The sequence below is a fragment of the Acomys russatus genome, chromosome 6, assembly GCF_903995435.1.
Source record: "Acomys russatus chromosome 6, mAcoRus1.1, whole genome shotgun sequence".
Taxonomy (NCBI): Eukaryota; Metazoa; Chordata; class Mammalia; order Rodentia; family Muridae; genus Acomys; species Acomys russatus.
In genome coordinates, this window is record NC_067142.1 from 27017863 (window position 1) to 27044578 (window position 26716).

The window sequence follows — 26716 nt, forward strand, 5'->3', positions numbered from 1 at the left end:
ATGCTGCTTTCCGGAGGCTTCAAGTTCTGTTCCCGGCACCCACACTGGGCCACTCACACCCACTTGTAACTCCAGCTCCAAAGGATCGGATGCCTGTGGCCTCCATGGTCACCTGCACTCATGAGAAAGTACACGACACAACGTGCACACACCACACACTGCTACATGTCGTTTAAAATACAAATACGTCTTAAAGAATATATTAAACCACTCTATGTGGAATGATGACTCAAATTGTGGGCTAACATGAGGAACATGGGGTGGTGTATGGCCAAGCCTCCCTTTACATTGAGAGCCCAGAATCAATCTTGAGTTTGGAAATGTGATACAGACTGACTGCGACCACATTCTTTCCTGCTTCTCACTCCTCCCGTACCTCTGAGCAACTTCAAAGCAATTCATTCCCCTCTACATTGGAAGTGGAGAACAGGAGCTGTCAAGGAGACATGTCTATAAAAATGAACAAACTCTCCTCGGGCTCAGCTAAAGAAGGGGGCAAACCTGGTCTCCTCTCGCCAAGATCTTCAGAGTTGGAGAGGAATGGCTGGTGTTTGGTCACTTTGGGGCTCATGTTCCTGTTAGTGAGGTTTGGTATTGCTTGGTTTTGGCTCCTTCGGGATTGGGGTTGACCCGAGTGCCCTAGTGCATGGTAGGACAGGTACGCTGTCACTAAGCTGCTTCCCCAGCCCCGAGGCCATCTCTGAAACTCCGCAGCTAGCCCACAGCACAGTTTGCTCTGTAGATCTCCGCCTGAGCATGCCATTTATTGCCCTGGTCTCTGAAGACAGAGGGATACTGGTACAACATGAACACTGGGGCCTCAAGTGCTGGGAAACTGCTTGCTCCAGAAGCTTCGTCTAACAGAGCTCTTCATTTTGATAAACTACTTATTTACCTGAAAATCAGACAGGTCATCTGGTCTGTCGAGCTCCAGAAGAGGAGTAGGGGGCCTGCGCACCATGATCCACTAGGGTGGCATATTTTACATTCCAGTTTGATTCTCCCTCTCCGTTGCCATGGCTTTTATTCACCTTCGTAGTTTCCGTTTATTTGCTGGGGCAGGGTCGCATGGAGCCCAGGCTGGCCTCAAGCTTACCATGTAGGCAAAGGGGAGCTTGACCTTCCAATCCTCCTGCCTCCTCCACCTTCTGAGTGCAGGGATCACCAGTGTGGTGATGGGGTTCAAGCCTGGGGCCTCGTGCCCACTGGGCAAGCACTCTGCTAACTGAACAAAATAGCATGAGCCTACCTTCCTAGGCTTAACTTCATTTGCTTTGCCCACCTTCCCTTGGGTGGTTCTTATTAATGGACCATAATGAATAACGTATTAACATGCTGTTCTCTAATGGAAGGGTGTCTGGCCCTCTACTCTCTAGCCAAACTAAGTAGTTTCCTTTCTGTGGTCAAGGACAGATTCTAACTGTAACCCAGCAGGGGGAGCTGCCATTCATACTCTCCCTTTCCATGCACCACCCCCACCCCCACACACACACGCCTCCCTCATAACCCCCACACACATCTTTCCTCCCTCCATGCCTTGGGGGACCCATGATCATCCTAGTTCTTCACCAAGTCATTGCAGCGAGGTGCCTCAACAGCTGTGGCCAACGTGGAGCGTGTGCCTCACCCAACAGGCCTGCCTTTGTGCCTAACTGCCGCCCCAAAACATTGCTGAAGAACCTGCCCCAAGCCCAGCTATCTCTCTGGGTCTTCCCACCAGGTCTGCCTGGGTTTCATTTTTGTTGCTGTGACAAAAATACTCTTGACAAAAGAGGTTTATTTCAGCTTGCGGTTCCAGTTATATAACCCACCAGTGCAGGGAAGTTACAGTAGCAAGAAGCTGAAACAGCTAGTCATAACGCATCTACAAGTCGAGAACAGAAAACGAAAACATCACATTCAGTTACTTGCTCATTTGTTCTCAGCTCCATTTCTCCACTACTGTACGTTTCAGGATCCCTGCCTAGGGAACGGTGCTGCCCACAGTGGGCTGGGTCTTTCCTCATCAATTAACTTAATTAAGACAGTGCCCTACCGGCATGCCCATAGACTAACCCAATTTGGACATCAACCTGGCACTTCCTAAACATCTTAACCAAAAGATTTATTTGTAATTAAGCTCTCAGGAGGCCTGGGCTGGCCTCAGACGTTCTACCTAACCAGGCGTCTTAGTTCTGTCTCTTTTTGCTGTGATAAAATATCCAACAGAAGAAATTTAAGGGTTGTGGCCCACCATTGCAGGGAAGTCAAGGCAACGGGGACTTGAAGTAGCTATACTTATAGTCAGTACAGAAAAATAAAATAATGAATGCTTGCTTGTGCTCAGATTTCTCTGCACAGACACAGTCCTGGATGCCGAGGGAACGATGCAACCCACAGTGGATGGGTCCTTCATATCAGTTGACATAATCAAGGTCATCCCCTACAGGCCACCCTACTCTATAGACAGCCCCTCATTGAGACTTTCCTCCCTGGTGACAGGTGTGTCAAAAGTGACAAAGCTAGCCATCACACCAGGGATGAGGTTCCATCAGCTCTAAAGCTAGAGGGTGCAGAGGAGCTTTCAGGTTCTCATGGGTATCTTCCCCGTGTCTGAAAATCAGAAATCGACACTGTTCCTGGGCTACAACCCGAGTCAGTTAGCAGAGATTACCTAAAAATTGCTCACTTCCCATCTCCAGGTCAATGAATTGACGCATGCCTTGTAATACATTTGATTTGGTACTGGGGCTTTCAAATGACAAAAATGTGGGGCCTTTCAAGTTTGGCTTGGTTTCATCCTTGGCACTAACATTGCTGGGAGAAGGCAGGAGTCTGCTCAGGGGACCCAGTTTTCAGGATGTGCCGGTGTAGTGGCCAGTCGGGTCAGTTGGTAATGCTGAAACAGGTGTGATAGGTCCTGTTGTCACTTGACCATCGAGGCTGTTCCCTAGGCAGCCCAAAGCAGCTGCAATTAGAGGCTTTGGGGCCCAAGAGAGGGCAGAGACACCTGGATGAAGAACTCAGGCACTGTTTACCTCCTTCAGCATCAGTTGTGTGAGAAAAGGGGCCCTTCAAGCTAAACAGAATCAGCACCCATCGGGATAAAGAAATTGCTTCCACTCTGCAGATGTTCTAGTTTCACTCAGTCGCTGTGATAAAAACACCCTTACGAAAGGCTGCCTGGGGAATCTTAGGGGAGAAAGGGCTTCTTCGGCTTACAATTCCAGGTTATAATGCGTCACCACAGAGAAGTTGAAGACCTCAAAATAGCTGGTCACATTGTATCTGTTGAGCTTTAAATGCAAAATATGCCCCCAGAAGCTCTGGTGGTTGAGATGTTAGAGACAGTGAAGGAACCTCTAGGGTATGGAGCCTCACTGGAGGATATATCACTTCCAGGCCCACTTTCTGATCTCTCTCTCTCTCTCTCTCTCTCTCTCTCTCTCTCTCTCACACACACACACACACACACACTCACACATACACACAGACATACATACACTGGCCCCACGACCTGATATGTATGTGTGTACATACATACATACATACATATGTGCGTTTGTGTGTGTGTGTGTGTGTGTGTGTTTATTCTCTCTGTGTGTGCATGTGTCTTGTCTGTCTCCTTATGAAAATGAAAACGGATCCGTCTGCTTCCTGACGGCCAGGCCATCCTCACACTCCTGCTGCCATGTTTTCCCTATTGCAACAGGCCGTGCCCCTCTTTGGTGCAAGTCAAATCTTCTTCCCTAGCTTCCTTTTTCTCAGGGTATTCTATCACAGCATCAGAAGGGTAAGAAATACAACATCCAGGAGCAGAGAGACAATAAATGCACGTGTGCCTAGTGCTCCGCTGGCTTTATAATGCGCGTGTGCCTAGTGTTCTGCTGGCTTTATAGATGCGCGTGTGCCTAGTGCTCCTCTGCTAGCTTTATAAATGCCCGTGTGCCTAGTGCTCTGCTGGCTCTCCATTTGTGCACACTCCAGGTCCAAACCCAGGAAATAATGCCACCCACGCTTAGGCTAGATCTTACCACATCAATTAAGGAAACCAAGACAGCCTCCCCAACCCCCCCTCCCCCGCCATAGACATACCCACAGTCTGTTCTATACAATCTTCCTGAGTAATTTAGATTGTGTCAAGGTGGCAATTAAAACTGACCATCATACCCAAGCATTGTAGAGATTCTTTGGTAGAGATATGAAGGGGATAGCTATTCCTAGACATAGTTCGCTACCCTGCTACTGTCTCAAGAACAAACAGGAGGCATAACAATAGCATGCAGTTCATAGGCCTGCCTTCCCATCTGGAAGTGACTGCACACTGCCTTAGCTCTCTCCTCTGCTAGTTTTGTAGTGTAGGAAATAGTGAGAACTTGCCCAGCATCTTGGCGCACGCCTTTAACCCCAGCACTCACGAGGCAGAGGCAGGTGGATCTCCATGGGAAGGAGGAAGGAAGGAAGGAAGGATGAAAACTCATAAAAACACAGGAAGGCTAAAGTTGTCGTAACCCACAAGCACAGTCCACATACAGCTCACTTCCGACTGTGGGGTAGGAGGGCATTCTTAGCGTTCAGCCGTGTGAAACTACAGCTGCATTTGAACTTGAGGCAACTACTTTTCAAATAATTCCTAGGCACCAAGCCTGTGGAGATTGACTATTTCTACAGAATAGCTCCTTCGGTCTTCACAACAGCTCCATGACACAAGCGTCGGTGTTGGCCCCATTTTGCCTGTGTTACTTTAGATAAGGTTCTAGTCTATAAATGAGCCTCGAGAAGCCATACACTGAGGCAGTTGCCAAGGCTACCAAATGAGGAAGTGGTGGCATCAGAACTTGAATCCGACTGCACCACCACTGCTGTCAATCATTTCATTGGCCCAGCCTTTGGCTAGTAATCAGTGGGGTAGGGGGTTGGGGGTGGGACGGTGTCAAACTAAGGTTAATTCATTGCTCAAATTCCCTCCTGATCCTCCCACACTGGCTAATTAATAATGATCAGAAAACTATATACATGCTGAGTTTATGTGGGTCCAATATTTCATTATTCTTGCTGTTTTCCCCCATTAAATGTGTCCAGAGCTGGGGTGAGATATAATACCCTTTTGAAGACCAGACATGAGCCCATACAATATGGCCAGTTTTCCCTGGAAGAGTTACACCTTAGCATTTGGATGGTTTCTTCTACCCAGTTTGTGTGTGTGTGTATGTGTATGTGTGTAGATACAGAGACTGATAGGTGTGTGATATCGTGCCTCCCCTATATATGAATGCTGGGTTGAATTACCACTAGACAGTAAAGCAATCGATTAAAGTGACTGAGGCTGAGATAACCATTGGTAAAGTGCTTGCCACCCCAGCATGAAGACCTGAGTTTGAGCCCCCCCAAGTCCCCCAACTAAAACATTGGATGTAGTGGTACTCATGTCTAATCCTAGCACTGGGGAGGTGGGAGCCAGTGGACCCCTGGAGCTCACTGGCCAGCCTGCCGCCAAAGCAGAGAAACCTTGCCACCAAAAGCAATGTGGAGAACAACTGAGGAAGACTCCCAAGGTGACCTTTGGCCTCCACACACATGTGCACACACATGTGCACACACATGTGCACCTAACCATATACGTACATAAATGATAGAAGTGAGTGAAACTGAGCAAGCCCAGGAATGGCTAAAGGGATCGCTGTTGACTCACTCAGGATTAAAACAATTCCCTTTTCCTTTTAAAACGGAGAAAAATGTCTCAGCGACTGTGTCAGGGTGTCCCAATCCTTGCCGTGAACAAAACGCATGCTCCTCTGTCTGATCTTCCTTGTCATAGCTTTAATGTTGGAGCATGCGATCCTGCTGTTTTGAAGCGCTCATTGGTGGAGGTGGAGTTGTGGGCTTGGAGATGTGAGTCAACTGGACTCTGGGCTTCTGGAGAGCTGACATAAGCCCATACAGTATAGCCAGTTTCCCCTGGAAGAATTGACCCTTCACACTTGAACGGTTTCTTTCACCCAATTTTTGTGTGTGTATATATGTGTTTACACATGCATGCAGGTGTCTACACACATGTGAGTCTGTGCTAGGGCAGGAGGAGGACAGCAGGTGTCCTGCCTTATTCTCTTGAGACAGCAATCTCTAATGGAACCAGGAGCTACACAGGAGGCCAGAGAGCCCCAGCATCTTCCCGTTTCTACTCCACACAGTACTGGAAATATAGAAACATGTGACCACACCCAGATTTTTACCTGGGTGCCTAGAATTCAAACTTAGGTCCCCATACTTATGGAGCAAGTGCTGTTACACACCAGGCCTCTCCCCAGGCCTTGAGTGCTTTTTATGTCTTGGGTTTCTCCTTTCTGTGATAAAGAAATGTATTAGGATGGAGTGGAAATAATACAAACTCCTCAGAAAGAAAGGAGAGAGAGAGACAGAGAAAACCTGGAAGAAGGAAGAAAAAGGTGGGGAGTGGAGGAAGGGAATGGGGGGCATAAGTAAACACAGTGATGGATCAAGAGAAAGCGCAAGCTGGCATGGGTAAGGTGTGTGACAAGTCGGCAGAAGCCTCTGGTTGGAGATGGGAGTTTTCTTTACCTAGACTGTTGTCACTCAGCTCTTAGATGTGCCATGTGACCATACATGTGCTGCATACATGACATCACTCTTCGATGTCACAGGTAATGAGGATACAGGAACCAAGGGGAAAATTGCTTGCTGACAGCTGGTAAAAAACTGGTTTTTTCCCCCCAATGTCTCAAAGTCATGCATCATCCCATGTCACCCTAATTAGTGTGATAAGAAAACGCATTGCTAAGAAAAGGTGTGGTGTTTGCTTAAGCATCCTTGGAAGATGGTAAGTGAGGCTTGGGAGAGTTAGCCCAGAGCGTTCATCACTTCATCTGTGTATGCATATGGTGTGTGTGTGCGTGTGTGTGTGTGTGTGTGTGTGTGTGTGTGTGTGTGTGTATACGTACATGAATGTGGAAGTCAGACAAAAAACTTGAGGTATGCATCCTCACCTTCAACATTGTTTAAAACAGGGCTGCCATTGTTTACCTTTGCCTACCCCCAGCTTACTGGCCTGCAAGGTCCTAAGGATTCTCCCATCTCTGCCTCCCATCTCACTGTAGGAGCCTGGTATTACAGATTATGTTCCTGCGCCAGCCAAGCTCTGTGGGCTCTGGGGATCTGAGTTCAGGGTCTGATGCTTGCACAGCAAGCACTCATTTACCCACTGAACTACCTCCCCAGCTCCCTGAGTGTTGGTTTGATATGTTCTGAGATATTCTGGTCCCAGGAGGGTGTAAAAGTTGGTGAAATTATTATTCAGATGTAATTAAGCTTAGGTCACATCCAAGTTCATCAAGTAATAGCCTCTAACCCTTTAATTTGTGGGTTCAGATGGTCTGAGCTGAAGGAAATAATCACCACCCTCCCTGCAAGAGTCTCTGCTTATGTGGACAAGCATTTGCTGCTTCTGTTTCTTCCAGAGCTGTTTATGACAGTGCAGAACCGAGGAGGGTTTCAGCGCTTCTTGACAGACCCTGATTGTCAGAGGTCGATCAAAACCGTGGGCTCCAACAGCTCTCCTTAAACCTGCCAGGACCCTGTCTGTGTCTGCTAGCTCTCCTTAAACCTTCCAGGACCCTGTCTATGTCTGCTAGCATTTTCTTCTCAGCACTGAAAAGAGATGGCATGACTGGTACCCTCCTGTGTTCCCAGATTGTTAAGATCAGATCTAGGTCCTGGCAGCCCTAACATGTTAGGTTCAGCCATCTTTCTTAACGGGTCAGCTACAGAGACCAGTGATGATGAGGAATAAAGAAAGGAGAGTTATTCCTCATGGCCACATTGGGGAGAGAAACAAAGACAAAAGGGCGAGTGACTCCCAGGTCCATCTCTGGAGTCCTGACAGGACACTTAGGTTTAAACAGAAGACAAGAGGTGTTCGTAACTAAGCAGTCTTGCTTGGTCAAGGTGTGGGTCAGCCCATCACTGACCCATCACTGCCTCCGCTCCAGTCTCCAGTCCAATGTGAGGATCAGGAGAAGTTCCAGTTCTCCAGGGTTAATTATTTCTATGTCTGTTTGCCAAATGGAGGGACTCAGATGTCTCCTTACATGAAAACACAAGGAACCCTAGCATCCTATACCCAACCCCACTCCCACTAGGCACGCAACAACATCCTGTGTGTCTCCTTGTCACTGTGTCTCCTTGTCACTTGATGTATGGCTAGAGCCATTTCAGACTTGGCTTTTCCATGTGGGCAGGGAGAACTGGGATTAGATCCTGCCTAGTGACGGCCACACACAGCACACACCTGCTATATACAGACTGTTGCATTTTTGGACCCACTGACCCATGGTGTCTCTCATCCCTTTGTCCTAGCAGCTCTCTGGTGCTGTGGACTTTCTAAAGACCTTCAGCTTGTTTCTGCTGCCATCTACCGTCCATCTAGGGAAACTGGAGGTTTGCTAGCTGGGGAATTGCAGACTCCAAATCCTACTCTCACAGAGGAAAAAAACAAAACCTGCCAGCTACTGCTGTCCCCAGTGAAAACGCTATCATAAAAACCTGTGTTTACTGACCTCCCAAGTTTGAAAGCAGTTTCATTTGAACAGTAATCAAACCACCAAGTGACCTTTCTGTCCCTGGGCCCCAGAGTCCCTGAAAGGACCCATTGTTCCCAGCTTGAGTGAAGAAACCTTCTGTTTAGTTAAGCAAGTGTTTTTCCAGTTATGTCTCCTGCTGAGTGACAGAAAGACGATTGTGGGGTCTTAGGTTTTATTGTTGGCTTTCGTTTCATACTCCCAGCCTTCCTGCCCCTCTGTCCCCAACACTTCTTTACTTTCGTATCAGAAAAAGAGATGGGAACAAGGCAAGGCTTTTCTCAGGCTCCTACACGTGTTATTCTGCATCTCGTGGTTCAAGCCCCTTTGCTTTGTTCCAAGCCACCAGCCTCGAGATCTAAGCCCCTTGCAGGCTGTCAGAGGCATCCACAGAGGCAAACCACAGGCGCTGAGAGGCAGTCGTGACTGATATGCTCATGCATTGTGTTTTTCTGTCTTACAGCTGTTTGTTGGTCTTGGATTCCCTTATGAAGGTCCAGCTCCCCTGGAGGCCATCGCAAATGGCTGTGCTTTTCTGAACCCCAAGTTCAACCCTCCCAAAAGCAGCAAAAACACAGACTTCTTCATCGGCAAGCCAACACTGAGAGAGGTGAGTGGATTGGGATTTTTTTGGTTTTTTTAATTATTGTTATTGGTGTGTGTGTGTGTGTGTGTCTGTCTGTATGTGTACTTGTGCACACACGTGGAGGAATGCACACATGTGTAGGCATGCATGTGGAGGCCAGGGTTGAAGAGTGGGGGTTTTCTCCATCACTCTCCACTTTCTCCACTAAGCCAGGGTCTCCCACTGAACTCAGAGCTCTCTGATTTGGCTACTCTAGCATGCCAGCTTGCCTCCACCTCCCAGGCTCTGTGATTGAAGGCAGGCTGCCATGCCCACCCTGCATCTTTGACATGTGCTGAGGAGTCACATTCAGGTCCTCATGCTTGCACAGAAAGCTCCTGTCCTCCAAGCCAACTCTCCAGCCCCCACCATAGCACAACTCTGTTTTTAATGACCGTGGGTGTTCTAGTCACAGCAGACAGCTGGAGTGAGGAGGCCACTGGGAACACTTGCTTGCCTCTCCATTGCATGTGGTGAAGATGAAACTGTGGCCAGTGACTATTCGGAGCTGGAGAGACGGCTTAGTCAATAATAAAGTGTTTGCCGTACACGTTAAATCCTCAGAACTCTGTAAAAAACCAGGAGCGTTAGCATACTCTTAAAATCTCAGCACTGAGGAGGCAGAGACAAGCAGATTCCCTGGGATTCATTGGCTGGCCAGCCTAGAACAACACCCAAGCTTGACCTGTGTCACGCATGCACACACACACACACACACACACACACACACGCTCAGACCCTAGAGACAAGACATCGTAGTAGATGAACAGGATGTGCCTGGGCTTTTAGGCCATCCTCAGCCCACCCACCATCCTGACAAGCTGCGCCCTCACTGCTCGAGCCTTGTCCTGTTCGCCTTTGCAGATGTTCTAGAAAGCCACAATGGGTGATGAATCACCATGGAGAATGGCTGGGATTCATTTGGGGTGATAAATAGAAGTCAGTTACAGCTCAGAGTGGGTGATCAGTGTGGCAAAGGCAGGGAGGCTTCTGTATCTGGGCAGGCACAGGTGTGTGCAAGAAACCGTGAGATTGGCTTGTTGCTTCTGGACAGTTAGTGACTCTCCTGACTGCTCATGCACAGGGACATTAAAGCTGGGTCCCTTGGGGCCTTTGGCTGGGGAATCACAGTGTTGGAAAATTTCTCCTGTGACATAGCAGCAACTGTCTCTGGAACATTCATTTTTCAATTCTGTTGCTTTTTTTTTAAACACTCCGGGTCAGTTTCCTGAACTTGTACCTCAAATAGTCAATCAAATACAGTCCTTCCCTCCTGATCTGCCCTTTGGAAGTCTTCAGGAAATGTCTATTTAGATCCCTTGCCTCTTCTCAAATGGGGTTTCTTGCTATTGAGTGGTAGCTGTTCCTTAGATATTTAGGGTATTAACCCTCTCTCAGACGCAATGTGCAAGTGTTTTCTCTTACTTTATTATGTTGGTGACTCTCTTGATGTGTAAAACTTTTAAAAGTTGGAGCCGTGGAAATGACTTCAGCAGGTATAAGCAGGAGGACCTGAGTTCAGTACCTAGAACACATATTTAAAACCAAAAAACCAAAAACCCCTAGGCATGGGATGGGAGCACTCGTAATCCTAGACCTCTGGGGAAGGTGACATGGGCATCCTGAGGCTTGCTGGCCAGCCAGCCTAGCTCTCCTGGCTTCTTCCAGGCTAGGGAGAGACACAGTTTTAAAGGACAAGAGGGATGGCCCCTGAGGAACAATCTGAGGTTGATTTCTGGCCTCCGTGTGCAGGAATACACATGTGCACAAGCATGTATACACACACGCACACACACACACAGAGGACACTATTGAATGATGTCACATGACAGGGCTCTCCGATCAGCCAATGCATTGTCCTCTGCCACTTGGCATCATGTCATTTGCAGAAGAGGCTGGGGAGTGTAGCTTTTAGTCATTTCTTAAAATAGGAGACAGTTGAAGGTGATTTAGGCTAACAGAGTTAGAAGAAAAGACAGTTGGTGACAGGTGGGCCAGGAGAAGTTGAGCTGAGCCAGAGATGATATTGTTAGACAGTTAGGAGAAGAACCCACAAACTGGTGAAGAAAAAAAAAATGACTAAAAGCTACAGGAGAGGGCGGAAGGAAGAAGAAACCTTGAAGCACTCACATGGGTGTCAGTGGCTCCACATGACCTCAACCAGATGACTCCCTCAGTCTGGTGTCCCCCACAGGAGGCAGAGATCCCGCTGCGAGTGGGCAGAAGCTGAGCCCGTCCACACACAGCCTGTGCTGTCGGCTCGCCACCACACTGTGGGAGTTTAGCAGTGTGCTCCCTGTTTTCTAGGAGCCCCTTATCTGGTCTGGAAGCATGAGAGTGCAGCTGCACCATCAACGTAACGCGTAGACATCTGAGTGGGTTGGGGACGTGGCTGAGGGGGTAGAGTGCTTGCCTGGCATGCAGAAACCCTGGCCTTCATCCCCAGGACCACTATATAGCAAGTTCAAGGCCAGCCTGAAATATATGAGACCAGAGTAAAAAGCTAAGTGGATGAAAGAGGGGGAATGTTCAAAGAGAGACTGTTCAGCGTTAACTGAAAAGGGCTGGGGTGGGCTTTAAAAAGAAAGGAGAATCTGGAAAAAAAAAAAAAAAAGGGAACTTGTAATTGGATGAACAAGGGAGACCCAAGGTTAATTTGCCTCATATAGGAGAGTAACATCTAACAGCTTTGACGGAAGTCGAGACCTTGATCTCATGGCAAGGAGGGCTGTATGCACTGCCTTCACAGCTCTCGAAGGCATCCATGTTTCTTGAACCAGATGCTTTTAATTGGAATAGAGCTGCCAGCAAGTGTGCAGATTTCTAAGTCCAAAACCTCCAGGGCAGCGGTTCTCAACCTGTGGGTCACGATCCCACGGGGGTTAAATTAGCAAAATCACAGTTAAGAAGTAGCCAAGAGATACCATTATGGTTGGGGAGGAGAGTTGCCACAGCATGAGGATCACGGCATTAGGGGTGCTCGGTGACTAAAGCACTCCCTGCTCTTGCCGCTAGAGGACTGGGATTTGGTTCCCAGCACCCACATCCAGAGGCTCAGCTCATAAACACCTATACCTCAACTTCTAGGGGGTCAGTGCCTTCTCTTGCCTCTTCAAGTATCAGGCATGTACTCAGAACACATACACGCTTGCAGGCACGCACACATACACACTAAACAAACAAGTAAATGAACAGTTTTTAAAATTCAGATGTGGTGGCACATGTCGCCAGCATGGGGAGGGAGGGACAGGATCCATGGAGTTTAGTAGGCAGGGAATTGGCAAGTTCCTGGTTCACTGAAGGGCCCAGTCTCAAAAAAAAAAAAAAAAAAAAAAAGGTAGAGAGCAAGCAAGAAAACTGACATGCTGACACAAACACACGTGCACAGAGAGACAAACCTTAGCTGACACAAACACGCATGCACAGAGAGACAAACCTTAGAAATGATCTCCCTTACCTCTGCACATGGACAAACTCTAACCTGAGGTCACACGGTACTGTTCTATCTTTGTACCCATTGGACTCTGTTAAACTACCTTTCATACACAAATATTGATCCAGGTCAGTTGTCTCTATTTCACTTGGACTTACTTAACTTGAAGAAAATAGGAAAGCATTTCTAAAGGCGAATTTAACTTTGCCTTTATTTTTGCATCAGACCAAGTTTTCAGAGCATATTGTCTGAACTGAGAGGAGGGAAGAAAGAGCCAGAAAACCTGCTTCATTGTGCTTCAATATAAATTAGATTTTTATCTTCATTCTGGGGCACATATTAACAGGTTCCTGTAAAGGGAGCTCGGAGTCTCCTTGGTTCTATAGGCGGTTCTGAGGTCGCCTCTTGTCTATCCAGAGGCACTGCATGTCTGGAGTAGGCCCCCAGTAAATCTACTACAAATACACACTCGTGTAGCTGAGATCAGCTGGTCCTCAGCAAATTAACAAGGAGGAACACAGAGTTCTCAGACGGCTAATGAATCAAGAACGCCTCACTCGTAAAATTAAGTAACCCTCGGCAAATGCAAACAAATAAAACAGTAATGGCTTAGCATTGTCTGCTAAGTGCTTAGAGCTGCCTTGTAAATAAACGGGCGCCTTAGAAGAGGGCAGGAGAAGGAGCCTGGACCACTACGTAAATGACTTGATAGTGATGTTGATGCCAGTTGAAATTTTAGCAGTAGATGGAATAATTAGCTTGTTCCCTTGGCCGTGATGCAGAAATGATGTGACAGTCTACTCACCCTCCCAAAAGGTCTAACATGACATAATAAAATGCAGCCCTGGGAGATATATAGTTACAGATATAGTTAGATAGATATATAGATATGTAAATTTTAAGAGGATTTTTAAGGCTCTGTTCTTTTTTTTTTTTTTTTTTTTTTTTTTCCTTAAGAATTTGGTGTCCTTCTCCAAGATGCTTTCTCTTTTGCTCAAGGATACATAATTGGAACTGGAAGACAGTTCAGTTGCTATAAAAGGTTTGGAGAACTTGAGTTCAGTCCTCAGAAACCAGGTATAAGGCTGGCTGTGTGGTGTGCACTTGGAATCTCAGTGCTGTGGAGGCAAAGACGAGGGCCTGAGACTCTCTAGCCAGCCAGCCTAGGTTGATCTATGGATTCGTAGTCAGTGAGAGACCCTGTCTTAAAAAAAAAAAAGAACAAAAAAACAAATGGTTGACAGAGTTCTTGAGGAATGACACCCGAGGCTGACTTTGGGCCTCCACACAAATACACACACCATACACAACATATTCACATAAAGCTAGTCAGTTGCTGAAGGAGCTAGGCTTGAACTTGGCTTTGCTGTTTTCTGGTTATTATGATAAATAATATATGTGTTAGTGATTGATTACTCTGTTATCTGGCCCAACCTAAGACCTTGTAGATGGCTATTGAATCGAAATATTTTATACAGTTTTTTTAATTAATAAATAAAGGTTTCCACCACTCTGTGGGCCTGCAAAGTCTCCAGCACTGACCACAGAGCCTCTTTGGGGCTCTGACAGGAGAGGAGCATGTGCAGAAACCAAGAAAGGCTGCAGCCTCAGCGCTGCAAGGTTTTGTAATTTCTGGGAGGCTTTCCCAGCAGCCTGTGCTGCTAGCTTCCTGTCCCAGACAGAGCTTGCAGTGACTGATGTGCCGAGGTACCAAGGACAGTGGTGAAGAGATAGCTGGTGCTAATTAGCTTTGTAGTTCTCCAAGTGTCTACGGATTTGTGGAGTCTGGATGAAAAAAGAAAAACAAGAGAGCCAGGCTGGCCTCAAAAAAAAAAAAAAAGTCAGTACTAGCAACAGCAGCTCCTGTAACAGATACATTAGAATGCATGTCCAGCTGGAGAGATAGGTCAGTGGATGAGAGCACTTGCTGGGTGTAGAGCCTCAGCATACAAGCCGTGCACTGCCTCCCCACCGGTGCCTGTAATGGCAATGTAGGGTAGTGGGGAGCAGCAGATCGCTGGGGCTTACCAGCCTGCCAATCTAGCTCAAATCAGTAGCTTAGGTTCAGTGAGAGAGAGAGAGAGAGAGAGACACGCCATCTCACATGAATAAGGTGGAGAGTGGCACAGCCAGACACCGACATCTTCCACTGGCCTTGGCATGTGCACAGGAACATGCACCTGCACACACATTGCCCACACAGACATATAGACACATACAGGAAATGAGTGAGTAAATAAGCGGGTAAACTCATAAGCAAATAGTAAATATTTCCTCTCCAGAAATGCAATCTGCAAGTAATAGAACTTGCCTGTGTAGATCCTTTTTTAATTTCTAACATATATATAAAAGAAATATAAAAAGAATCCCCAGGGAAATAATAGTTATTTCATTCAGCATTATGTACCAAGAATTACAGTAGAAGATGGATGTCTGGTTCCACCTTAACAAGTGCACGTTTCTATTTAAAAGGAACAAAACATTCAGCCAAATACTGTCAGCCTTGTTTTCTTATGTTTGACATTATGAAATGGGAGCTGAGTTCAGTCTGTGTACATAGCACACATGTACACACAGCTGTCACTACTGTGACATCTGCCCACAGAGGCAGGTTTTACTGGAGGATAATGCCCAGCATGACATTGAGGTTGTTGTGACTTTTTTTTTTTTTTCTGAAATGGTGACCATTAATTGATGAAGTCTCAAATAAGCCATCAGAAGGCGCTGCGCCTGCCCAGCGTGCACGAAGCCCTGGGTTCCATCCCCAGCACTGCCTAAACTTGCCATCCCTGCACTCTAGACGTGGAGGAAGGAAGGTCGGAAGTTCAAGGTCATCTTCATCTGTGTAGTGAGTTGGAAGCTGCAGCCTGGACTGCATGAAATATTGACTTCTTTTGAAAACGCATTTCTTGATATATACGAGGGACACTGCAGTCACACCCCTGTACAATTCAGTGTGCACTCTCAGATGGTCTCAAAGAATTCTGTCCCATGGGTCCACATGAAATCCCAGCAAGGTATTTGAAAGCTGTCTGGGCTGGTGATGTACTAGGTGGTAAAAAACATGCTTAATCAGGACCCTGTGCTCAATCTCCAATAGATAGATAGATAGATAGATAGATAGATAGATAGATAGATAGATAGATAGATAGATAGATATTGGTAGATTGATTTCCTTGGGAAATCATGTTTTTCCTATGCACAATTATCCTGATGTTATTCTCTGTCTCTGATCCTCATGTGAAATGTTTCCAAAACACTACTGCCTTAAAGAGGAGTGAGAAGAAGAGAGCAAGGATGGACCTCTGACAAGCTCAGAGTGGCTGAGATACATGCTTGGTTTCTTTCGGCGCGGTGGAGGGGGAGGGGGTGTTGCAAGGCCCTATATAGCCCAGACTGGCTTCAAACACACGTAGGTAAGGATGTGACAGAACTTCTCACCCTCCTGTCCGTTACCTCCTGAGTGCTGGGATTACAGGCAAGCACCACCATGCCCAATTTTATACAGTTCCAGAGTGGAACCCCCGCCTCTGTGTCTGGGTCAGGCACTCTACCAACTCCCCAGTCGTCTTTAGTATGTTTTGTTGTTGTTGTTGTTTGGTTGGTTGGTTTTTGTTTTGTTTTAGGTTTGTTTGGGGGGTTGTTATTGAGGGGAGTTGCACATTTATGTTGAGGGTGGGGAGTGCGCATGTGCCACACCACACTGTGGGGGCTAGAGGAGAGCTTGTGGGACTCCATCTTCTCCTTCCACCATGTGGGGATTAGCTCAGCTCGGTAGTCCTGAGGGTGAGTGCCCTTAACTACAGAGTCATCCTGTCTCAACCTTTGGGAAGGACACTCTTTCTGGTAAGTTGTCCTAATAAGCTTTATGTTCTAGGGCGGCAGAGATGGCTCGGTGGTTAAGAACACATTCTGCCCTCATAAAAACCAACTGCCTGCACTGCAGCTTCCAGGGGCTCTTACAACCTTTCCTGGTTTCTGTAGGCAACTGCGCGTGCACATGTGTGTCTACACATGTAGATGCACACATGCACAGAACTCTTAAAACTCCATTTCATATCCTGGTGTTGGCTGTGATTATTTCTGAAGCCATTTAAAACCTTCTGAGGTCTTCTGATGCCTCAACTTCTGCTGTCACCCCTGTGTGCACTATTTATTACTCATGCCCTGGTGACTTTCCAGCCTTTTTTCTTTTCTTTTCTTTTTTTCTTTTTTTCAATGGGGCTTAGCTGTGTACTCCTGAGCTGGCCTGGAATTTGTGATTTCCTGTATCTGCCTGCCAAGTCAAGAAATCATAGGCATGTACCACTGTGCCCGGCTTACAGCTTTGATCGTTACTGTGACTTCCTGTGCGTACCGGTCTCTCCTAGTCAGGAGACTAAGCAGATACTGAATTTATAGAGGTGGCTTTGGCTGAGAATAAGTCATGCCCAAGGTCAGACTACCTGTCCTTCTCATTGTTGGGAACTGACAAAAGGCAGCTTAAGGAAGGGTTCCTTTGGCTCATATTTCAGGGGTGCGGTCTGCCCTGGGAAGAAGGGCATGGCAGCTGAAGCAGGAAGCAGAGAAATGAAGGCTGGTGCTCAGCTCGCTGCTTTCTCCTTTTCACTCAGTCTATACCTTGGCCTATAGGATGGCGCTGCCCACAACTGGGTGGGGCATCCACCTTAACTAACAAACTCTAGAAGCTCCCTCACAGGCATGCCCAGAGGTTAGATCCTGTTGGTCTGACGGTCCAAATTAACCTCCAAGCAAAGCTGCAGGCCCCGCTTAGTGATAGGGCGCCTACTCCCACCTGTCAGAATCTCTTTGTTATGATACTGTTTTATTTCCAGATGGGCTTCGTAAGTTCAAGACATCACTATTTTTTTTTTAAGCTGTCCTTAGGAGGTTCTGTTTGCTTCAGGGAGGACGAGAACACTTCATCTATTGCTGTAGTTGTGTCTGACACACAAAGACAGAATGCTTAGTCGAGCCCAGAGCTTTCTTTATCTGAGCAGCCCTGCATGTGTGAAACTAGGATGTGACCTGTCTTCTGTCTTCCAGCTGACGTCCCAGCACCCTTACGCGGAAGTCTTCATCGGCCGGCCACACGTCTGGACCGTGGATCTCAACAATCGAGAGGAAGTAGAAGATGCCGTGAAAGCCATCTTGAACCAGAAGGTTGCTGATTTTTTTTTTCCCCCCTTCCTGCCTTCATTTGACCTGTGTCCTGGGCGGAGTGTTGCGGTCCCTTGCTCTCAGTAAAGAGTCTGCCTGCGTTGGTTGAACCAGAGCATAGCCTATAGCCAGAGCATCTGGCCTAAGGATTTCACAGAGGCTCTACGAGATACAAAACAGCTAGTGACAGATGCGGCTTTGGGTCTCTTATAGGACCTGCTGATAGGCCTTGTGGGCTCACGGGTCCCAGGCATGAACAGAGTGGCTTAACTCATACTTGCTCACATGATCCAATCCTATGCTTGGAGAGATCTGAGAGAAAAAAAAAAAATGGATTACTTACCTTACCCAAAAGGGCAAAGGTTGTAAAGCAGGGAGATTCTGTTTTGTTTTGGGGTGTGTGTGTGTGTGTGTGTGTGTGTGTGTGTGTGTGTGTGTGTGTGTGTGTGTGTGTGTGTGTGTGTGTGTGTACATGTTCCTGTGAGCATGGGTGTGTTACACATGCATTCCCATGTATGTGTCTTCTTTGTTGCTCCCCGTTTTGTTATTTTTCTTGAGACATGGTCTTCCACTAAACCTCCAGCTCATTGCTTTGGCCTGGCAGGCTGGCCAGTGAGCTCTGGGCACCCACCTGTCTCCACCTTCAGCATGAGGATGGCAGACCCGCCCCACTCCACCTGGTTTTCACGTGGGCGCTCCAGATCTGAACTGAGCCGTCTCCTCAGTCATGTAGTGTTCTACAGTGTACGCTTTTTTTTTTTTCTTTCCTACCTAAACATTAGAAATAGGATCTTGTTAAAGGAATAGCTCTAGAGTTTCCTGACCAGTTCAGTGAACATTGAGTAAGCACCTGTGTAAAAAAAAAAAAAAAAAAAGCCAGCCTCCATGGCATTCTGGGCAGACAAGGGGTTGATGACAGCCACCAGAGATGAGGATGCCTCCCCCCACCCCCATGGGAAGTCTACCTGTGGGAGTTTAGTCTACTGTTGAAACTCTTGTGGTACAACCTCCCTGTTCTTCTTCTGTCGAGCGCCTTCCCCATTGGTTGTAACCTGTTGATGTAAGTGTGCTCTGAGGAGGCAGGTAAGTGTAGGTTATTCATGGTCCTTTGTCACATCACCAGTACCACACCACTGGGCTCCATATGAATGGAGCCGGTGACACTCTCTCAGATGTAATCTCTGCTTCTCATTCGTGCAACGCTGAAGACACTGGTGTCAGCGTGCCAACCAATGCTGTGTACCAGAGTCCAGTGTCATCTTTCCTATCCTTCCCTCAGATGTCACAGCAGCCATCAGAATGCCTTCATCACCGTGACCTTCTGGGGGCTTCCTGTCCCTCTCCCCAGATACTGGAAGCTGCTGCCTAGAAACCACAAGGCCTTTGTGATGGTGTGAATCCCCTTGTACCTCACCTCACCAACTCCCAGCCTCAGGACTCCAGCTCCCTCTGTCTTTTCATGTCATAGTTCACACTCCGGCCTAAGGATGCACCCCAGTTAGGATGCTTCTTTGCCACATACAAACCCTAGGTTCCACCCCCAGTGCCATGTCTGCTTCCAGCAGCCAGGAGGTAGAGACTTCACCTATAACAAGGCCACCTGCCTAGGCTGTATAACACATTGTCTCAAAGAAAAATAGCTCAGGCCACCCCGGCCCTCTGGCTGAGTTCCGTGGTTGTGGCACTCCCATCCCTTTGCTTTTGTAGCCTGTGTTCTTTGGATGCATTCTCACCTCACCTACTACTGCAGACCAGCCATTTCTCTGTGCTCTTCTCAGAGCAGTGACCATGTATTCATCAGATGCTTGCTAAGCCCTGTACCCCATCTAGCCCTGGGGTACAGGGCTATGTATGGCTGTATGGTCCCCAGCCATAGTCTTTACCTGACATGTGTACCTGCTAGCAAGTGATAATAGTCACCTTTCTGAAGGCCTGCTATGTGCTTTACACTACCCAAGCAGTTTCCCACCATATTCCCTCTCCACAGCTTAAGAGAGGTGGGTTTCCTTGCCACTCTTTCACACATCAAGTATCTGAGACATGGGTAAGACAGATCGTCCAGGGTTTTGAAGGCAGCATAGTAAAGCCTGAGCCCTTCAGGTCTATAGTTTGTAACACCTGCCAAGGCTCTGGTGTGGGCACCTGTGTGAGTCATTAGAGAGCCAGTGTCTCATGTCCTGAGTCCCCTCTCATGGTGCTCCATTGTTTCTGCAGATTGAACCGTATATGCCCTATGAGTTCACGTGCGAAGGCATGCTGCAGAGAATCAACGCTTTCATTGAGAAACAGGTAAGGCCCATCAGAAACGTCTGCCTTCTCTGGCTTCCACTCACTGCTTCCCGGCTCTCACTTGGTGCATTTCTGTGGTGATTTGCCTGCTTTGGAAAACTTCAGAAGGCTCCTCGGTGACTGGTCATTCTTAAATGTTGCAGTGTCCTGGTCACCCAATGATACCAGTCTTTCCTGGGGGTATGCTCTTTGTATGGATACTTAGAGTAAGGCGATTGAGTGATCAAGATGGAGTCTTCCCTGACCATTGAGCAGATTCAAAACATCTTGAGGACTCAGGAAGGATGAGGAACAGACAAGTGGCTCTCAGTCCTGCCTTCATTTCTTACGCCATGGCCTCTGCCCTGCCCCTCACCCCCACCCCAAAAGCAAGGATTAGGGTCTGGAAAGATAGTCCCAGTCAGTGACGGGCTTGCCTCACAAGTGTGAGGACCTACCTCAGCTTGATTCCCAGAAACCACATCTAGAAAGCCAGGCATGGAAACACACGCTCATAATCTCAGTGCTAGGATGGGGAGGCCCCTGTGATTCACTGGCCAGTCAGCATATCCCAGTTGGTGAGCTCCAGGCTGGAAAGAGACTATCTCCAAAAACCAAGATGGGCAGAGCCTGGGGAATCATATTTGACATTGTCCTCTGGCCTCAACATGCGTACACGTTTATGCATCCACACATACGTGAATACTCATACACACACAAAAGCCGCACCTATAAACATGGTAGGACTCTTTAGTGGTTTTCAAATGGGCCCCCCCTTTCAAATGAAACCCTCTGTGAGACCCAGGTGTGTGCTCTCAGAGGTGATGGGCACGGCCATCGCTATGCTCCTTTAGGATGTTTTAGCTCCCTGGGCTTTAAAAGCAACCCGGACCCAGAAATAGATAAAGCCAGATCCCCTGTGGGTAAGGGAAGCTGAACTTCTTGCCCAGCCCAGAAATACAGGATTCTTTTTATAGGGCAAAACAGAATATTTAAGGGTGATCAAGGGCTCTTTGGACCATGAGGGTAAGAACTATAGCGCTGAAAATAGAAACAGGACGGTAGAAACATAAATCTAGACTGACAGCCCAGAGGCATTGCAAAGGAAGTCGGCGGTTCAGGGAAGCTGCGGCTCCGGAGCCTGAGCTTTGGGGCACAGCGTCTGATTAACTGGGCTGTGGGCGGAAGAGGCAGGCAACAGGAGATGGGCGCGTTGACATGCCTGTGTGCGTGCAGGTACACATGCACATGTTTGCAAGTGTGTGTGTATATGTGAGCGTGGGTGCATACTCGTGTGTTGAGGTGCACGTGGTGTATGTAACCTTACACATAGAGGGCAAAGATGTCCTTGTCTCAAGTGTTGTTCCTTAAGTGCTGGTCACCTAGGGTCTCTCCCTGGTCTGCAGTTCACTAAGTAGGCTAGGCTGGCTGTCCAGTGAGCTCCAGCTGTGCCTGTGTCCAGAAGCTCAGTACTGGGATTACAAGCGCTGGCCACAACCCTGGCTCCACATGCTTGCACGGCAGACACTTTAGCAACGGAATCATCCCCATAGCCCAGCCACCTGGATCCAGCTCTCAGTACCATAAGTTTGGGGTTTTAGGAGTTGAGCATTTGTTAGGAGGATAATGGGGTTTCCTTCACAATGCCCCTGTGAGCATCACATGAGCCAGTACCCAGAAAGTGCTGAACATGGGGCCTGACGCAATACTTAGGAGGAGTGGGCTAGCCAGCATGGTTTCCCACCCCATGCTCTATTGTGATAGATTGTAATAATTACATGTATTAGGAGCTCAGCTCTTGTCCTTATCTCATCCCGTCTTCACAGGACACCAAAAGACAATGCTGTCCTAACTCTGGTACAGTTCTTTGCCAGCGCACGCATCCAGTACACCGTCCAACCCATCCATGGGTTCCCATCCTAAGGGTTTGGTTTCCCATATCAATCAAGATCCCAGAGTTCTAAATGGAAAATACCAATTCAGTACGAGAAAATATTTTTGCACGAGGAAGAAGGCATAGTCTCCTCATGTTGCCTGCAGTGGAGTGCTGTCATGTTCTGCCTTAGTTTTCGCTGTCAGTCTCCTGCCATGTCTAATTAAGCTCTACCACAGGTGTACACTCCAGGAGGCCAAGCAGTGTGTATAGGTTTGGCTCTATGGAGGCATCCACCACTGGTCCTTTAATCCTGCGAAGATGCAGGGTGTGTCACCTGCTCTTCTCATCACAGTGACAAAATACCTGACAAGAACGACTTAATGAAGGACGGTTTTATTCTGGCTCATGGTTCAAGGGTGCAGTTTATCGTGGTGGCACGGGTAGGCATGGTGGCGTGAGTGTGAGGCAGCTGGTCACACTCCATCCAATGGTCAGGAAGCAGAGATGAGTGCTGGTTCCCAGCTCACTATCTCCTTTTTATTTAGTGCAGGGCCCCAGGCCATGGGAAGGTGATGCTCACGTTTAGGGAGGGCCTCTTCACGTCAGTTAATCTAGAAACTGTCTCCCATCCATGCCCAGTCGCTTGTCTTCTAGCTGAGTCTAGATCCTGCCTCGATGACAGTAGTAACCGTCACGGGGTGTGTGTATGTGTGTGTTGGGGGTGTCTGTATACTCTCTCAGGCCACTCAGTATGACCTAGGATGTGACTAGAGTTAACTGCATAATGACCACTAAGACACCCAGTCACAGGGCACACAGGTGGAGTCAGGATTGTTTGCAGACTGGATGTAAAGCCATGTCAACTCCATGCATTTGCCAGGACCTCAGAAGCAGATGTCCTATGGCTTGGCTTCCCTGATGCTAGGATTGCAAGCATGTGCTTTTCAGGTGGGTTCTAGTGATCGAACTCAAATCCTCATGCTCACAAGGCATGTCCTGGGTGAACCATCTCTGGGCATTTCTTCTAAGACATCCTCCTAATTCTTCATACCTGAGCAATAACAGGGCGCTATTTTTGGTTTATGTCAGGAGCTATTCCTGAAATAAATATGCCCTCGACATACGATGGAGTCCAAGACCCCTCTGGATCAGTTCAGGTCTCCTCTTAGCTGCAGGCCCTGGATCTTAAGAGTTTGGAGCATTCGTTACATTTTTACAGTTTGCAGAGTGTCTTCAAAGAACAGCAGGGACAGAGAGTGGGTGCTCCTGGTGGGAGTGGGAAGCTTGTGGCTTGGAGAATGTCCCCACACCGGGAGCCACGCCCACTAGTTGGGGCTCAGCTTCTGGAGTCCTCTATGTGGGCTGCACAGAGCATGGGTGCTTTTGTCCAAATCTCTTTCAAGATTGCCCCCCACACCCACATATACACACACACATTGCCAACAGCAGCGGGAACCAGGGGAGGTTAAATTGACAGCTTTTAAGATCACACCGAACTTTAGGGTACAGTTTAAGAATCGCAGCTGGGAGCCTACCTCACGCCCAGCCAGCCAGGTGCTGGCCTTCTCCTAGTGGGAGAACGCTGGGTCTGGAACCGTACTTGCTTTTCTTCCTTAGCTCCCTGCCTCACTGCACTAAAACTTGTCGTGGCTTACCATCCCTGACGGAAGACTGACCCCGGCTGGAAGGGAGTTAGCACCAAAGAAAAAATCCCCCGTGATAAAAGATCAGTCATGACTTTCTCTGTCCAAGTGTCTAGGCTTGTGACATTGCCCATTCTGCATTGTTTGGGGAAGTCACGGATTTGCCTCCAGGAGAAAGAAAGCGGCCAGAGAAGAGAAACACGTCCTTTTCTGCTTTCTTCCAAAGGTCTTCTGAACACACAGGGTGTGGCCAGGGCAGTAGCTCATTTGGCAAAAGCTCCTGCTTGCTAAACCTGACAACCTAGTTTGATTCCCCAAGACCCAGCTGGTAGAAGGAAAGGACTTCAACAAGTTGTCCTCTACCTCCAAACATGTACTGTGGCATGTGTACCCACCAATGTATCACCAAATGTACACTAGATAAAACTAAGGTTTTAAAAGTGTGTTTAAACACAGTGTAGTGAGTCAGTTCACATGGCTGTTTGGTTTGAACCAGCACAGCATCTCATGGATCCCAGGCTGGCCTTGAACTTTCTGTGTGGACAAGGATGACCTTAAACTTCTGGTCCCCCTGTGCTTCCACAAATGCTGGCATTGCAGGTATGTGCCTCCATGCCCCTTTTCTGCAGGGCTAGGATGGACATGCTTGACAGGGTCTGAATCGGCTCAGTCTAGCCTGGCAATGTGGTTGGTGAGAGCTGTTTGGTCACATGCAAAGCACCAGACCCTTGGCCCTTCACACACATGTACACATGTAGGGGTTGGGGGGTGGAGCAGAGAAAGAGAGCATTGCTTTGATTGACATCCGTGTTGGTGAACTCTTGATTTGTAGTCATTGTGTGACAGTTTTGGAATAGCCAAACACACTGAGAAGCATGCGCACGCATGGCAGAGCAGAATGCAGATCATGTGTGTGCCCCAAGTGAGCGTGTTTGCCAGACTGACAATAGCTGCTTATCCCTCCTGGCTGCAGAGATGCCTCGTTGGCTTAGAATCGCCTCTTTTTCTACTTCACTCCTATAAAGCCTCCAGGAGGCGAAAATCATTCAGCCCCATTCGGTGCTCTTCACTGAGCACCTGTTAGCTGCAGAACGCCATGTCTGCGGTAAGCTGCGAACTCCTGGGCAGCCTGCAGAGCCCAGCCCAGAAGTCCGTGCCTCCTGACAGCCTTCTCTGATTGCAGCTGCCATCACTCTTCCTTGCCCTGCCTGTCCAGCCTCCAGGTGTCCTTCACCGTGTGCACAGGTGTCTTGTTTGCTGCTCTGAAGTATTGGGAGTGCTGCCCTTTACTGCTGGATTGTGCGCTAAGCCTCTAAAGCCAGGTGCAGCCCTTCCTGTTCCTGGTTTTGGTGCCCTGCATGAGGCTGAAATGGTCATTTGTAGATCGGTGGATGGGCACACACTTTCCTGCCTCTTAGCAAGGATCTGTAGAATGAATGAATATGTGAGTGAATAAGTCGGCAATGGGGCAGTGAGAGGCACAGCAGTGCTGGTAGCCTGGGCTGTAGTGTCCCTCTAGCCTCCTGATCATGCGCTGACCACTGTGCTGGGGGTGAGAGGAGGCAGGGGCCCAGCACTTTCATCCCCATTGTGTCCTGCAAGCATCTGGCACAAGAGGTGCAGCACAGACGCGCTGATATGACCCGGTGAGTCAACCCCACTGCAGCACTGTTTCCCTCGCCAGCCTTCTTACCAGTCACCTCCCTTTCGTCTCTCTGAACTGCACAGCAATGAAAAGCTGGTGGCACCGTCCCCACTTCCTATATGGGTCAGGTGGAGGGAGCGTGTAAGTCATCCATGAAGTCCCCCGCTGGGGACCAGCCCCCTCTGCCATGCTTTCTCTGACAACTGGGGCTCCCTCTGATCAGCTGTTCCCTTCAGGCCGTCTGGATGATTCTGGAAGCTTTTAAGACCTGGCTGCTATTTTTACTCTTCCTGGACCTTCTGGCCCCTAGAACAGACTTGTGAGGGCATGCCAGACCATCATGATGGCAGGGACAGGGTACCCGCACACCCTTTCTCTTCAGTGCGAGCTAGGCATGGGTATTGGAGGGCCCTGGAGAAGATGGCTGCTGTCACATCAGCTCCACCGTGCCACCCCAAGGGCCACCCTCACTGTCTGAACTTTGCAGCAACTCCCGCCCCCGCTCCAGAATAGATGTAGGATGACCACTCATCCATGAAGCCCAGCTCCTCCACATACCTCCCTGGCTGACCTGGCTGAAAGTTGCCCTGGGGGATGCCACTCTCCCAAGGAACCTAAAGGAAGTTGGCGAGCGCCTGCTTTCTGCCATCTCTCTGCTGAGCTCCTTTCCTCATCCTGCTAGCTGCACGCCTGTGCAGACAAGCAGGGAGCCACACGAGACAGCGGCCTGTGCCCAGAGCCAGTGTTCATGGTGTCAGGCTTTAGATCTGACCCATCTGTTATCTCTTTTTTCTAATTTCAAATTTAACTGTATAGGAGGAGAAGTAGGAGTGAGGAAGGAAACTTTGTCATTGCTCGGAAACTCCCCAGGTGCAAAGGAGCAGGGATGGTCAGAGGAGAGGGCAGAGGTTGTAAAAGCCAGAACTCTGAGGCTGGTGTAATAGGCTGGTCCGGCCCCCCATAGCCATAGCACACAGCCAAGAGGATGAGCTTCCAATGGCGGACACATTGCTTCAGCTCGGTTTAAGGTTCCTGTCCACAACTGGGCCCCGTTGCTGTGGGTTTGGGGTGAAGCCATACATCATGGCTGAGCACATCTCAAAGCAAAACTGCTCAGCTAGGGGACTCGGAAAGGAGCCAGGATTTAAGTGCACCAGCTGCTCTTGAAGAAGATCCAAGTTCAGTTCCCAAAGCCCACACTAGGCAGCTTACAACTCTAGTAAATCCAGTGTCCTCTTCTGGGCCCCACAAGCGTACACACATGTGCATGCACACACACACCACTCACACACACACGCATACACTTCTCTCTCTCTCTCTCTCTCTCTCTCTCTCTCTCTCTCTCTCTCTCTCTCTCTCTCTCTCTCTCTCTCTCATGCACACGCGCACACACACACACACACACACACAGAGTAAACCTTAAAAAACAAAACTGGTTATCTCATGGATGGGAAGACAGGAAGGGACTCCTCAAAGACAAGCTCCCAATGTCC

At 48.3% G+C, this 26716-nt stretch overlaps 1 protein-coding gene across 1 annotated transcript in view; it reads left to right on the forward strand.

Moving 5' to 3' along the window:
• Positions 1-26716, forward strand: part of Mgat5 (alpha-1,6-mannosylglycoprotein 6-beta-N-acetylglucosaminyltransferase) — a 242092-nt gene that overhangs the window by 209742 nt on the left and 5634 nt on the right. The window contains exons 13-15 of the mRNA XM_051147291.1: positions 9037-9183; positions 17678-17794; positions 20006-20080. Of these exons, the coding sequence (XP_051003248.1) occupies positions 9037-9183; positions 17678-17794; positions 20006-20080 (339 nt within the window). The remainder of the gene's footprint in view (positions 1-9036; positions 9184-17677; positions 17795-20005; positions 20081-26716) is intronic.